The sequence below is a fragment of the Anomalospiza imberbis genome, chromosome 1 (assembly GCF_031753505.1).
Source record: "Anomalospiza imberbis isolate Cuckoo-Finch-1a 21T00152 chromosome 1, ASM3175350v1, whole genome shotgun sequence".
NCBI classification, from domain to species: domain Eukaryota; kingdom Metazoa; phylum Chordata; class Aves; order Passeriformes; family Viduidae; genus Anomalospiza; species Anomalospiza imberbis.
In genome coordinates this window covers 9,318,505-9,334,923 of record NC_089681.1, presented here as the reverse complement: position 1 = coordinate 9,334,923, position 16,419 = coordinate 9,318,505, and the positions used below count along the sequence as shown (strand labels likewise).

Here is a 16,419-nt window from a genome sequence, read left to right as displayed (position 1 = left end):
TGTGCATGTTGATTCCAGAATTGTTTTGATTTTTTTTCCTAACCTTTTGAAATCTTAAAGGAAGAAATCCAGAAATTTAATGGTTAGTGTAAACCTGATATCTGGAACTGCTTTATAGTGAAAGAAATTCAACGCAGACTGTTTAAGCAGAAGCCCAGTCTTACATTTCAGATCCATTCATGTCACCCTGTTATCCCACATCAAGGTAGTCCTGTTACTAATGCAAGAGGAAGAAATATAGTTTATTGTTCATGTGTTTACTCACTTTTCTATCCTTTGAGGTACAGAACACTAACACAATTCTCACTGAACAAGGTAAAGGTAACACTTCTTGGCCAGAATCTCAGCTATTTAAACCTGAATTTGCTGTGTTTCCTAAATGGACTGGAAAAAGGGAGAAAGTGGTAGTAACAACATGGGATGGAGGAAATAGCTACTTTCTGCAGGAAAATAATTCAAATATTACTTTTTTCCATGACTTCCTGAAACCTATGGTTAAACACTTAAGGTGATAAGGACAAACCTGTAATTACTGTACAGGCATGCAGGAGGAAAGGGACATTTCCCATGCTGTCCCACGAGATAATTGCTCCTATCTACAACAAAGAGGACACTATGATTCATGATTCATCTTCCCTTAGTCCACATCATTCCTCTGTATCCTGGTACATTTCCCATAACTATCTGAGCACACTCATGATGTCCCAGCACCCTGAGCAGAAGCAAGGAGATTGCTGACCAGAGGCTGTCCAGCTGTTGGTGGGGGATGTGCCATAACAAATAAAGCAGTAGTGATATTTTTTAAAACTTTACTCTTTCCTAATATGAGAAACCAGATTAATTTATGGAATGGAAAGAAGATTCAGTCAGCTTTGCTGAACAGATTTTATATTTCTATTGCCTGTGCAATAGTTGGGACTAACACCTGAGGAAATATTGAATGAAAGCATAATTCTCCAAACACTGCAGCCCAATTCTCCACTGGAAATATCTTAGTGGGAAGAAAATGTAGCAAACCTGCTAAAATTTTAACATTTAAATAGACTTTTTTCATTCAGATGCAATTAAAAACTTTATTAATGTTTTAAATCTGACCTATGTAATGTGATGGATTAGGGCATGGATCTTTTTTAGTTTCTTAAATTGCATTTAAATTGAATTCTAGACTCCCCTTATAGTTTTTCTTTGTGCCTGACAATTGTGAAACATAAAATAATAAGAAAGTTTATTTTATGCATATGGGATCTGATTCTGGGCAGTGCCCTTTTACACCAGCCCATTCTCAGGCCTTGTGTGATTAAATAGCACAGTAAGGCGAGGTGAGCCCCTAACAAGTTTGCTCATTCATCAAGTTGTTTGTGATCAGGCTGTTTCCTCCTTTAACCAAAAATAATTCAAATTCTTTCACCATATTTTTTTATCTTGTGTCTTGAAAAGACTAAAAATTATTCATGACTTCTGGGACTTTATGTAAGTAATTAATTTGATATAGGAGATCTTGAATCATGCTTGCTCTGGGTCCCTGTCAGCTTCGCATGAAGATTGCACTGAAAGAAGTATCTTCATATCTTCCTTTTCAGCAGATAATTATTTGTGGATAATTTGGTTTTGGGGTTCTACCTTGTGTCGGTGTAAATAACCTCATGAGGAAATGCAATTTTGTATTTCTGTTTTAGCAAACATTTGTTGTTTCTTCTAAAAGATTACTAGAACAATAAGGGCTTACGTATACTTCAAGCAGAATTTTTCTTTTCCAGTTGTCATGATAAAACTCTCACTAATCAGTCTTGCTGAGGACTAGTCTCTCATAAATCAAGTAAAAATGTCAGTTTTTCAGTGGAAGTTAGAGTGATGATGGAGAAGTGAGCCTCAATGCTTTCAATTCCTCACTATTTTTATTTCCTTTCAGTCAAGTGCACATAGTATTGCAGACCTGCTGTTGCTGCACTGTCACAGCATATCAGATTATCAAAAAAAGTCAATGAAATTATTTGAGATCTGTGCAACTTCACCCTGTGCCATCAGCTTTCAAGGAGTTTTCTCCCATTACCTTATCTTTTAAAACTTATAATTTACATCTGGATGTAGACTGAAAGAGAAGTTAATGAGATCATATTGCTGTTGAGAAGCAGCAAAGACAGGAACCATATTTAGCTCTTAGAAACAGGTTTTTTAAGAAGGATGTTTAAAACAGAGAGTTGAAAAATTACTCTTGACTTGAAATAAATATTGCAGATGCATAGAGGACATCAGAGGGATTCTATGACTAAGTGGAAGGAACATATCTATATAAATATAGATATATATTTTTTGAATAGAAATATAAGTTTTTTAATATGCTCAATTATTGTTAGTGCCAAAGTAACCTGTCATCTGACAGAAAACTGCTTGTACTCGATACCAAGTTCAACCCAGCCAGTGGTTGCTGTTTTCAGAAACTGAGTTCGTTCAGTGTACATATTTTCCAACAACGAAACGCAATCATTTCAGCATTATAGCACCTGCATCATGTCACTGTGTATTATGAACTCTAGCTCAGCCCCACCTTCTGAAAATTGAAACAAAAGGAAAAAGAAAAAGAAAGCAAGAAAAAACAACACAAGCCAGAGCCTACAGCTTTTCTACTTCAGTGAACATTTATTACAATTTGAGTTGTGAATAATGTAGCTACCAAGCCCCAGCTACCTTATGCTCCAGGCTGGAGTCTTTAAACATCAGTGAAAAAGGCTTGATATGCTCTCTTCTCAATTTATCGCCACTCCGTAAGTCGATGGTGTGCTCTATTCGCTTGTTAATTTCCTCAGGCCCAGACTGGACATGCAAAGCTTGTGCAAGATGGTTTGGAAGCAGATTTATTGAATTTCTTGTTAGGGCAGCCAGAGTCTAGGGGAAAGCACATGCAAACAGAATAAACCTGCTGGTCCCCTTGGGTTAAAAATGCAATGTTTTAGTTCATGTTGCATTGCAAACCATTACAGCATTCCATGCAATTCATTCAATGAAATCTACAGAAGTGTAAAATAATAACTCTGTTCCACTAGACACATACAGTACATTAAGGGGAGCATTTTAATGCCTTCTTTTTTACCAACTAGGAGGTTTGTTGCTGCACTGAGCATTAGGACTATATTCCACTTTCAAAATCTGATATTTAATTATTAAAGCATGCATGAGGGGAGTACACACCAAAATCACAGCAGGATATCTGACTTGATGGTGTGTTTTAATAAATAAGAATGGAAGCCATATAAAACAAAACCCACAACACGGGACTTGTGACATTTTTCTTATCTCAGAGTTACTGGATGTGTGTAGTTAAGGAACAGATAACGAGTCAGGAGTGAAGAAGGTGACATTTCTGATTACTTCAGCATGTGTTTTCAGATAATATGTTCTTCTTCACTACTGGTATATTTCAGCCAATCTACATTACAGTTAGGCTATATGATTTAATTTAACTGTAATTCATATTAGTATTTAAAATATCATCTCAAGTGCATTATTCCTTTGGTATTTCAATGACTAATCAAAGAAAAAAAAATGAAAATACTTTTGCTTCACAAAGGAATTCTAGCAGATATAGTATGAAGGGTGTTTCATCTTCAGCAAAGAGTTAGAGTTTGCTTTCATAAAGAGAATAACTCATTCCCATTTTATGGTGCCATTTCATGACACAAACCACAGTGAAGCAGTTCTGTCCCACTTGAATGGGAAAAGAAACTCTACTACTGTAATATTCCCAAGGGTTAAGAAATGTTAATGAATGGAGAGGATGTGAAACTTCATACATCATAGCATAAGACATTTCAGCATTATTATGGGTGGGAAATAAAATTCTGCCTGAGAAAAGTAATTCCATAGGTTCTTCCTAAAAAGACCTACAGCTCTATCTCCTATTGGGCATTGTTGCAACAGGAGCTTAGGATGTTTTGTCATCAGATGCCCCTGGAAAGCCAATTCTTTTATATCACAGGATTACATTGGGCAAATGCTATAGGGAGGTTTCTTTTGTTCATATTCAAACCATAGTAAACAAACATATTCTAATGAATGTTAGGCAGCACATTAAAACACAGGAAGGGTCTCAGGTACCCACTGCCAAAGCCCAGGTGACAACTTTCCTTACAATCCTAAAATCAAGTCTATGGACTCTGTAGTCACAGATAGTATTTCATATTCCATCTTATTAACAGTAATTTAAGATCCCAAAATACAGGCAGAAAATCTTCTCTCTGTTTCAAAGTGAAAAGCAGTTTTCCTGTTTGTTTAGTAAAAAAGGACTTCAGTAGTGAAGGTTTGGGATGACACTCTAATCGAAACCTCCCTTCTTCTGTCAAGCAAATCACTATTATCAACATTAGGAGAAAAAACAGTATCAAAGAAACTTTTCTCACACTTAGGTTTTAGATATGTCTGAATTCATATCCTGGCCTTGGAGGAAACAATCAAGGCAAGTGGATAAATGCTATATTATTACACACTGTGATACTACTTTAGTTTAAGTACTCCTATCTCTTATTAAACTGAGCTAGGAAGAAAAGCTTTTATCAATTTTTGGTGGCTGAATGGGCATAAGTGTGTCTGAAGTCCCTGTTAAAGGGTAAGATCACATCAGATGGTGGTGTGTAAATTGATTCTTCAGAATTACCTTGTATTTCTGCTTCTGCACTGGAAAATAGGGTGGAGAATGTCCCTAACGTTTTTGATGAGCATTTTGTTTTATTCATACAATGCAAATAATCTCAGTTCATCCTAGTAAGTGACTATATTTTGGTTAAAATTCTATTTTTAGCTGTGATTGATATGAAGGCTTGACTCCTTGCTGAATGTATGAAGTGTTTTACAACTCATGGTATATGAACATGACATGATATCACCACTATGGCCATGGTGCCTGTAGTATTTTGAAAAAATAGACTCTGAATTTGCATTTATATTCACAATATAACAAGGAAATTCATATTTGTGTTTCATCATTTTCTCTCCCTCATATACATGCACATACTTAAGAAAACTGCTTCTCTGTATTTAGAAATAAAAAAATGAAAAAAAAATCATGCAAATTATAGTCTCAAGAATAAGTCCTAATCACATTTTGTCTCTTATCCCCCTCTTTGCTTTGCATCTCTTAAGACTTCTTTATGCAAGCACAAAGAAATATTGATTCTTCCTATTATCTCTCCTACACTTTTGTGAACAGCTCCGTAGAAGACACGGCTATGAATTCTACATTGGGCTTTTGAAGTTTTCTGAGGCTGACAATAACCATTCATCATACAGGAACAAACACAAAGTTCTGTTAAAAAAAAAACAAAACCTAACCAAACTTACATCTGAAACTGATAGAAGATGAATTAAAACAAGCAAATAATAAAACTGCAACTTCAGACACATTTTATAGAGACTTTAAAAGGTAGCTTAGATTAGATTTTACTTCTTTCTTGGAATTTTTCCTGCAAAAAGTCCAAGCATCCTGCTCTCAACAAGAAGGGAAATTTTTAATTAGAAAAGCATTTAGAAAACCTTAGGAAGGTTTCAAATTATTTTTTTCATACTGCAAGCATCAGGTTTTGGAAGGACATAGGAAAATAAGAGGTCAAATGCTTAAAAACAGGTTGCAGATAGGATTTAGCTCAAGAGAAAGACACCTAAATGAGAGTATGTACAAGTTTGGTGTCTACATGCTCAGTGTCTAAACTTCTATTTCTTCCCAATACACACTCCAGATACTTTAAGTTGCCCAATCATATGTAGCTGTGGTCAGCAGAGATGCTTTGGGGACAGGACAATAGTCAGGAGCCAGGAGATGTGGCACAAGACACAGGGACACCATGTACCACTGGTCAGTGGAGAGGACAGCTGGGGAGTGCCAGGGCCTCTCAGCACAGAAATAACAACAATAACAATGGGGTAGCTGTAACACGTGGGTACCTGGGTTTTGAACTGATTTCCACCCTTTTGTTTGGACTTGTCTGTCATCTTGGCAAGCTTTTAGTATAATTTCTGTGCTCACTGTTAAGCTTCACTGCAACCACTACTAAGGTACACCTACAGAAGATAGACATTTTAATATGCTGTTTTTTCCTCGTTCACATCCAGAAAGGCCCATCAGGTGCTTCCACGAGCACATCCAGTGACCATGTTATCCTTTCAGCTACTCCTTTTTTAAGGTATGTGGAAGAAATCCAACTTAAACAGCCATTAATTCATTCTAGAAGAGGAGGCCTTTGCACTTTTGAAAGAAAGTGACTTCTGTCCAATTTTCATTGCTTTGAGAAAGAAGCCCAGACACTTATTTAAATAACAGAAACCTCCATTTATATTGGGAATGTCTGAATTTCAGACAAGAACTTGCACCCTTGGCTTACCTCACGATCAGAGAAAGAGCACATAGTGATACTTGGGCTGTAGTTGTAGTTTTTGCTAATATCTGTGACTGCCTATATAAAAAGTGGTTATTTGTTTCTTACTCACATAAACACATCTACAATTCACTGATTCAGGCTGCTCATAGAACACAAGTTCGAGGTAATGAGTGTGGATTAGGATAAATTTGTTTGGCTTAAGAACACTCCAGAGATTTCTTTTCACATGCTTCATAACATAATTAGAGTTAAAAGTAAGATACATGTGATCAATTGCTCAAATTTTGTTGTAATTTGTGTTGGGTAAAGAAATAATTTAAATTCTATTGGCAAATATTCAAACATACAGAGTGATTCACTGCTGGGTTGCTGCTTCTATGATTCTCAAAGCCTGCTGCTGACAGTGACCTTTAAGCTGCTTAATTAGTGTTATTAAATGCTTATTCTGTCCAAGACTGACACACCTCTGGAAAATGCTACTACATCCTGGTATAATTTTAATCTATCACCTGCATTTTTTAGCTAAAATACATTATTTATGAGCATTACCGCCTATTGTCTCAACTGTAAATTAAGAATTACATAATAATTGAATCATACATAGAACAGCAGATTTTTAAAATCTTGTCTCCACCAAAAGCTTATTGTTAAACTGTGTTATATAAAATTACAGCTTTTCCCAACATCACTTCAAATTCTTTTAAAAAAACTGTGAGAAACTGTTCTAAAAGTAGATTGTTTATTACCATAAGAAAAAAAAAAGTTTTAAAGAAACAGTTAAGCTATGCCTATTTCAATTACTTTCAAGGCCCTTTTACTAGTACTAGGAGTTGATCAATAATTGGATAAACTCACTAATCCATTATTTTTTTTCTTTGTCTTTGTTAGCATCAAGGCCAGGTTTAGCTGAGAAAATGACCAAAAAAGTGAAAGCCTACTCTCCACAGATTTTTTTTGACTACATAAATTGGAATATCTTAAAGGGAAAGAAATAGAGAGAGATCACAAGATATTCACAGCAGCATGCACCCATATCTCTATTCCTCATAAAATGACAATATAGAGACAGGTCAACAAAATACAGAGAATACTGTAAGGCAGTGTACATGCAGATACACAGATGTACAGAACATATATAAAACAGGTGTTTTATATAACAGCAAACTGTGCCATGCTCAAATTTAGTTTGAAGAAATGAAGACACTCCTGTGGGCTGACTGATTGTGAAATTTAATCACTTCTGAGCACATTTGTAAGAAGCAGAAGACGGTTGACACAAGCAAGACCTCCACACAACAATGCTTAAGGTTCAACAGACAGTTCAGACAAGTAGCAATAAGGATGTGCAGCAGAAGAGAGGATTCATCATGTCATTACAGATCCCTCAAAGAAAATGAAAGAAAACTTCAGCTGATCTTGCATCATAAAGACTCATCAATCTTCCAAGTGCAGTGAGTGGAGTCTGAGGGCATTTTAACTTTTCCATCTTTAATTCCTCTAAACAGCCAGACTTCACAAAATTATTTTTTTTACCATACAAGAATTGTTGGTTCCCAGGTTTCTAGCAATCAGTCATGCAGTGCTTTTGGAAAATATCTGGTCAGGAGAAGTTGCTATTATCTCATATTTTTATTGAGCTACAGATGTCCTTATAGTCTAACTCATCTGCTAATTAACTTTAATTGTATCTTAGAGTATGAGTTTTTAATATTTATTGTTACAAAAGTGAGAAATGAAGAATTTGATTTCACAAGGTGCTTTTTTCCCCCTTCCCTCATATATCAATAAACTATGTGTTTTCCTGTGGGAAAATGCCCTTTCCCTCATTCCTTTAGCCCTACAGTGAAGCTATGCAATGAGATATATATTCTGACTAGAATGTTCCAACTAGTTTAGTAACATTAGATTTATTTTTAATTACTTCTTCATGGAATGGTTCAATTAAAACTAAGCCATGCAGCATTTAATTTCAGTTGATAAAAAGAAAAAAAAAAAAGAACCCAAAATCTCTGCTTCACTGGCATTTTCCCTGTTTAGATACATGATTTTTTCTGCCTTGAAACAATTTGTTCAATCCTCTGCTGTTACAGTACACGTTAGAATAAAGGTTAAAGATGAAGTGCCTCCTCTGAGGCCTCCATTGTTGAGTGCACTCAATCATGCATTCATCTCAATGACATTAAAGGAAGTTTGACTTACGTTTTGTTTTCCCACTATGTTATCAAATGGAAGTTCAGGGCTCCAGGATCCCTCGGTAAACGTAGCTCCACTGTTTCTCCTGTCAGAGGAGCTGACAGCCTCTTTCACAATATCTTCAGGTAGAGTCAACAGACTCTCCTCAGGTTGTTTAATTAAATAAGTCTCAATGTTATGTTTCCTCAGGAATTCATTGCGCTCTTTGCCGTGCCCTTCTTCAACTTTATAATCCCCATTCAGGCAGTCCAGAGTGGCTTTGGAGATGTGAATCCTCCTGAATAAGTGAAATAAGTAGTAGCAAATACTGATTGTGCTCTACTACACATAGCTTAGAAGGAGGTTTTGAACTCTATATTGTTTAACATTATGGAAAAATACAAGGTTTTCTATTGCAAACAATGAAAATTAAGTAGTGCATTTAAAAACATGAGCTTTTTTTGTGGTCAAATAATCTCAAGACATGTTTACCTCAGTAAGATGTCATTAATGCACAAAGACCCATCACAGGAAAAACACTTTGACATTCACACCTGATACCTTTGCTCATAGTTAATATTTTAATGGGAGACCTTCCCAAGTAAAACACTATTCTGAGGGAAAGCAAACTGTACTTCAAGGAAGTATGTAGAGAGAAAAATAAATGGTAGGTGTTAGAACAGTTTATGTGAAGGTCTTTAATTTCCTTCAGTTTCCTGAGGTACCTTAAACATTTAAAATTAGTAGTCTGATTGCACCTGAAGTGAATTGGGGAAATAGGGGAACTATGCAAAGGCAAGCAATGTAATAATTTCTATTAAGACTAAGCAATGAGTTCAATAAATTTTGGCCAAAGTGAAGTTGAATTTAAGAGATTACATGCAAAAGAGCTCAAATTTTGCAATGGTATGATAGGAATTTGGATGTCTTCCAGCTAAACCATTTTTAAGGAAACTTCAAGTTCCTGCATATAGGAAAATTGCAGACACCTCTAGAACCCATCAGCATGGTTGGCTATACTATACTGTACAATGCAGCATCATGAATGCAGTAGGAGCTTTGAATTAGGCATTTATCTAGCCCAAAGAAAATAGTTGTAGTGACTCTTTAAACCAGATGATTTTTTAAACTTTGGATGTATGTCACTTTCTGAAAGACAGACTTGCATACAGATTCCTAATATTCAGAGTGAGCTGAAATTCTTTATCCTTTCTTGATGACACATGCTGTATTGCTTTTCTCAGGCACCACAATTTGGCTTCCTCCTGTGAAGGAAACGGTCCTAGCACGCCCCATGGGAACTTCCTTCTGTAACTCAAAGGATGCCAACACAGAACTGAACTGCAAAATATTTTGATGGAATAAAAGACTATAAGGGCATATATGATGTGTATGCAATGCTAGAAAATAAAGTACTGGTTGTATTTAAGCAGTGTGAAGTGCCCAGGAGTATTACAACTTGGCACAAACTGCATTAAATATCAACATCTAATTAAAAGATAAAAAATTTGTATCCCAGCCATTTTTAAGCTGTCTCAACTTCCCTGCTTCTTCCCAGGTTTTCTATATCTTTCTCTTTCTAAAGTCATGTTATAATGATCACAGAGATTAGTAGTATTTTGTAGTGAAAAATCACTAAAACTAATTATAAAACCCAGTAAAAATGTTTCTTAGATATAAGCAACTTTTGGCCCGGACTTAAACAGCAAAGCACGTGACCTCTCAGAAAGATGATGAGTTTCCTTGCTCTAAGAAATCCAAATAGGCTAAATTGATTTAAGTAAAGTACTAACCTAAAACAAAAAAAAATAAAGAGAAGGTGATATACTAGTTGTCAAGGTGACTATCTCTCTCTTTAGATTCAACTAATATAATTTAGGAAATAAAGCCCTGAAATATGGATTTTGTGATGGATATGATAACAGCTTTACCAAAGTATGGAGATAGCTATTAATATGATATCCTAAATGGGCCAAATATTAATAAATAGTGGGCAGATTATAATTATTTTCTGGCTTCACCTTTTGTACTGCTTGCTTAAAAAGCTTAAAATGTGGAGAGATACCTTTTCATTTTCTACAAATACAATACATTGGGAACGTGAGTATTGAAGTCAAAAAGTATTGCCTGACCTACTCTTGAAAGCATATCAGGCCCACAGTGTTAGATGATACCTGCCATTGAGACATCATCGAAAATTAATTATTACCTAGGATTTATGCAATTCAATACTGGAGAGTAATTAGATATACTCAGTAAAAATTATTAGAAAATGGAATCCTGGTAGAAGATTGTCACTGATTACAAGATCACAAGATTTCCTTCTCAGGTGTTGTGGACACATTTTTTACTCTCAGAAAAATGGGAATTACCATTTTTTCTCAGTGCTCCTAACTGCCTTCTCCCATGGCAGCTGGCCTGTTGGCTTATGCTCCTTCTGTCAGGTGCAATCTCTCCCTGCATCACCCATGCTCATGGGGGCTCAGGGGGACAGGCAGGCATTGAGGCAAAGAGCTGAGCCCCTTCTTTCCTGCTCTCAGACTGGGTAAAAGGATGTTTCCCATCCTCATCTGCCTGTCTTCACTGTGCCCTCAGGAAAATGCTGCAGTTCATGTTTGCTCTTGTTTTACACTGTGAGAGCAGGACTGCTCATAACCCCAGGGCAGCTTTCCTGGTGAAGCTGCTCTAGGAATGGAAATGACCTCAGCATTACAACATGTAGGGGGATTTGGATGCTGGTGGCAGGGAGAAGTAAGGAGAGGCTGAAATTAACTTAACAGATCTATTATATCTGCTCTGCACACTAGGAAACTCTGATGTAAATCACTATTCTGAGGGACTTGGTTCATTGCTATCCTATACAGGCTTTGTTCTGCTGGCACACTGATATCCAGGAAATCACTCAGCTCTGACAGACTGAAAACCTGCCAGACATTTTATCTACATCATTTTATATGTGCGTTTTCTGGGTTATTCATTAATAGCCACACGACTTGCACACATCAACAGCAATACACTTGGCTTTTTGCAGGTGTGAATGGTGAAACTTAGATGATCCATTTGCTCATGTGAACAAAGTATCCTCTTAGTCATCTGGGGCTATCACGTGGGATAAGCAGCAGACAATGAAATTTTTTTCAGAAATTTTATACATGGGTGACATATGCAGAGTACAGAAGTTGTTGTCAAAGCATGCAGAATTTAATTTTCTGCTAATTCCAAGAGTATATATTCAAATAAAGATTTACTATGTAGAACTGTGGATGGGGCCTGCATTTGCAATATATGAAGCAAATTTCCTTCCAATTTCCTGGGAACATGACAGCTTTGACAGATCCTGATGTGTGTGTAGGGAGGACAGCACATGACTCAGTTTTGATGACTTAAAATCTCTGTCATTCAAGGTGACAGCACCGTTTAGATTTTTTTTCACATAAATATGTCTGCTGCTATTGCTTCCAAATTCCATGGCTAAAATTGGAATTGTCTAGGTGATCTTTTCTACATCTTTCAATAATGGCAGGTGGAACTGAAAGTGAACAGAAGATTCCTGTAATCACTACTGTTCAAATCTAGGATTTGTAGCTTCCAAACTAGCAAGATATATAAGTCAAATCAAGCAGAAATAACATTCAACTTTCAGGTAAATCAACCACATCAGCCACTGCGACATAGAAAGAAACTAGGCTATTTTTAGTGGAAAACCATACATTTTCACATATAGACAGGTTAAGATAAATATCTCAAAACATCTACTAAAGCATCAAATTATTCAAAAGACTTCCCAGAGATCCTGCTGTTCATAACAAATTATTATTGGATTATTGACCCATGAACACATAATTCTTCCCACAGTTTGTGCATTATGAAATAAAACAAATTATAGCTTTGTACCTCATAGTATCATTTGAATGAAAAAGGTGAGAGAATGAAGCCTGGAAAATCTCATGAATGGTCAACATCTAACTGGGAAATTCGGGCTACCTCTGAGGACTATGAGGGCTGAAAACAAAAAATTGATCTTTCTGAGAAAATCAAGAGTAACAAAGAAAAATAAATATTTTTGTCTTGTCTTTTCAAATGGCTCTACAAGCAGACCATTTCTACCTTTTTTGGCTGTAGCCTCACTAATCCTTGCCAACTGCAAAATAGCAAAAAAAAAGGTCATGGTTGGTGAAATGACATAAGATAGTTAATCTCTAGGGCAAGGTTAACAGTGTAATGTGCTGGCAAAGTTTTCTGACTGGGAGAAATACACTTTGCCTTACCCAGGAATTCCACCTGACTCAAGTTTGTTTGCAATATCCACGTCCCACGACCAGACATCGAACTGCCACTTTCTCAGGCCCAGCACTCCACACAGAACCGATCCAGAATGAATCCCTATTCTCATGTCAATGTCATGCTTTGTTCTTGATCTGACATATCTGTTAAACAAAACACACAAAGAAAGAAAAAAGACCAGACTTATGAAAATATATGCCACAATTTTCCATATCATTTTGAAAAGGGTATGATGCAAAATATGATGTCAATTAGCTGTAAAGTGCAGTCTAGCCTGTAAAATGAAGAGAGAACTTTCTAAATAGCAAAGGTAGAAGTAGTGATAAAATTATTCTAAAAGCCAGGTTATCATTAAGCACTTAATTGCATGCATGGCTCAGTGGCACACTTATTTCAATCAGACAGAAAGGGAAAGGTAGAGAGTGAAAAAGATATCTGAGTGAAAATATTTTGTTTGACTTATTGAGTGCTTTAGCTTGGAATTATGAAAGGTTCAGGAACAGTACAGAACTGTTGGAACAGTATGGAACAGTCAGGAACAATATGCATAGTTCAGGAACAGGAACTATTTTCACCAAACCTGTCTATTATTTTATGGTGTGTATTTTTTACTTAATTTCAGTTTTTTAAAAAATGTTATTTTATTGATTGGGATTTTCCAGAGTTACTTTTTATCAAATGATTATTTTCATTAGATTTGGCCAGAACACCATTTGCTCTGTCATGACAACCATGTGAGTTTAAAATCTGTTTTGCCCATTCTGTGGGTGGTGGTGACCATTTCACCTCTCAAAAATAAACACAAATAAGCATATTTGTTAAGAGACTGCTTTTCCAGTTCTATTTGTGCGACAAAACCTGTTTGCACCAGAAATAGTATTAGAGCTTGTGTTCATTAATCATTAAATTGTGTGCTCAGGATAGGAAAAGCACATTGCTACTGCTGGTCTACAAACCTGCTGTGTCTCTGTAAAGGGCCTCATCTCTACAGTCACTGAAGTCAATAGAAGCACAGCAAGATGACGATACAGAGCAGGGAAAGAATAAGCAGCTCTATTTCGCTGCTCTGAAGTTAACTGCCATTGCCTGAGATGCATCAGTAATGACCTTGACAGATCCTCTGTAGAGGAAAAAAGGGCAAATTTCTTTCTGCATTCAATACTTGAGCTTTCATTGTTGCAACGGAGCATCAGCTCAATTTGAAAGCAGGAAAAAAAAACCCAAAACCAAAGAGTTCTGTAATGGAAACTAGTTGCACAAAAATGTGAAAAATTGAAAATAAGGAATTCATAATTTCTGTTCCCTTCATGTTACGAATGCTTGGAGAAAGGCAGGCATATGATAAGTCTCAGTGCAGTAGTTTGCCTACAAGACCTGTTTATCACATCAGGAGCCCAATATATTTCAGATATCTAAGAGAAAAAGGTTTTAAATACTTAATAATAAAATAATAAAAAAGAAACTTTGAGAAGGGTTTTATCTGCATTTTATATTTAGAGCTTATAGTTTTCATTTACAAATTTCTTCATTTCATGCAAGCAAGAGGGCTTGAAATATCAAAATTTTACAAACAATTACCTGTCCCTGGAAGATGGGATATGCAACAACTCCTCCACATTGAAGCACTTTAAATGCTGTGAGAGCAGCTAATAAAAGTGAGACCAATGAGATTTTAATCTATTTTGAATAATTTTTATATGCTACAGAAATATCTAAACTGACACTCATAACTGTTAGAGGAATTATCACAAAACTCCTCTCATGATTGTTTCCCCAGTCTGCCTTTTCCTTTTGTTCAGACTAAGATAATTATTTTTCATTTTACATTTGATTTCCTTATCTTGAAATAAAGAATAATTGTATTTAGAGGAATAAGTGAACAAAAAGCTTTTCATTGAAAAATGCAATCCATAAGAAGGGTTTAAGTTTAATAAAATGTTTTAATAGCCTATATTTATGTAATCTTTCTCTATACATATATAGACTCACATGCTATTTTACCAATTTAATTTCTGTTTTACCAGCTGTCATGTCCTGTGAGGAGCAGCTGAAGGCTCTAGGTTTGTCTAGTTTGGAGAAGAGGAGGCTAAGGTGTGACCTCGTTGCTCTCCAACAGCTTCCTGAGGAGGGGAAGAAGAGAGGAGATGCTGAGCTCTTCTCCCTAGGATCCAGTGACTGAATGTATGGGAATAACTCACAGCTGCATCAGTGAATGTTCAGCTTGGACTTTAGGGAACATTTCTTTGTTATGACTGTGGCCAAACAGTGACAGGCTCTCTACTGAGATGACTGATGTGCCAAGCCCATGATCAAGAGGCATTTGGACAATGTCTTTAACATGCTTTAACTTTGGTGACCCTTGAATTGGCAGGCAGTTGGACTAGATGGTCACTGTAGGCCCCTTCCAACTAAAATAGATTTCCATTCTATTCTATTCTATTCTATTCTATTCTAATAATTTTAAATACTGTAAATTGTGGTCTTGCATTTGTATCTTCTATGAGAACTAACACATGCAGGTATCACTGGCGAGACCAGGTACAAACGATGGTGCAAAAGAGCCATGTTCCCCTCTGTTTCCAGAGTGCTCACAAAGGATTCCTGGAGTTAACTTTTCCCTTGTCATAAAAATGTGGTGATGGGCTGAGAAGGCTTTGGCATCCTCCATCAGCCACACAGGACTTCTGCATTTGTCCTAAACCTCACAGAGCTGTGCTGTCCACTCCACCTCCTACAGTGCACTGCAGACACAAATCAAGGTCCTCTCCCCCTTGCCTTATTTGTCTTTCGCAGTCACCCAGCAACTCTTTATGTGCTGCTCAGGTGATATTTAATCTCAGCTCCTCATCAGCAGACAGAGGGGATTTGGCCTCCTGCCTGCACCCTTTGGCTGAGGAACATTCTGTTTTTGTCTGCTGCAGTGCTAGTGCACATGCAAGGCTCTGTCTTTGCATCCTCCTCTTGTCATGCACAGCAATGTGTTCCTATGTGGATAGGTGGGAAAATAGTTAAAGGAGGGGACCTGATTGCATGAAGTCTGACAGATATTTAAACAGCCCTGTCCAGGACATGAATCAAAGCACAGGAGCGATCTAATCTTGCTCAAATGACCTTATTATTTGCAACACAAGAGTGAAAGCAGAACTGCTGATAACCTGTTGTGAAAACAATAGTCTTCATAAAATTTTTTTTTTGTAAGAAATATCTTACAAATTTAATAAATTTAATTTTAATAAATTAATAAAATTGAACAAAGAATAAATGGTTTGCTTTATTTCAAATTTTTTCTGCAAAGACGAAAAAGTTTAAAAGTGAGGTGATTTGTTAGTATGTAAGAAGTTATGGAATTATTCTTTTTATTTAAAATTTGGAGTGATGTGGGTTGAAAAGGATTTCTGAATTTTATGTAAAGAAGGGGACTTAATCATGGTCAAATCTAACTCTCTAGCAGCCAGACTACCACATACTTTTGGAGGTCTTGTTTACAAACAGGGATAGGAAAAACAAAGCCTGAAATAACAAAGCCTGGATCACCTTCATCAATAGTGGTAGTTCTAACTTATTCAGGAAAAAAAATTCTCAGAAACAATAGCACGTA

At 36.3% G+C, this 16,419-nt stretch overlaps 1 protein-coding gene across 2 annotated transcripts in view; it reads right to left on the bottom strand.

Moving 5' to 3' along the window:
• Positions 1-16,419, bottom strand: part of ADCY8 (adenylate cyclase 8) — a 118,315-nt gene that overhangs the window by 34,448 nt on the left and 67,448 nt on the right. Inside the window, exons 6-8 of one of the 2 annotated variants that reach the window (XM_068180999.1) lie at positions 12,806-12,964; positions 8,565-8,835; positions 2,686-2,883 (exon numbers count right to left, since the gene is read on the bottom strand). In XM_068180999.1, coding sequence (XP_068037100.1) covers positions 2,686-2,883; positions 8,565-8,835; positions 12,806-12,964 — 628 coding nt within the window. The remainder of the gene's footprint in view (positions 1-2,685; positions 2,884-8,564; positions 8,836-12,805; positions 12,965-16,419) is intronic. The other variant, XM_068181009.1, reaches the window with a different exon arrangement.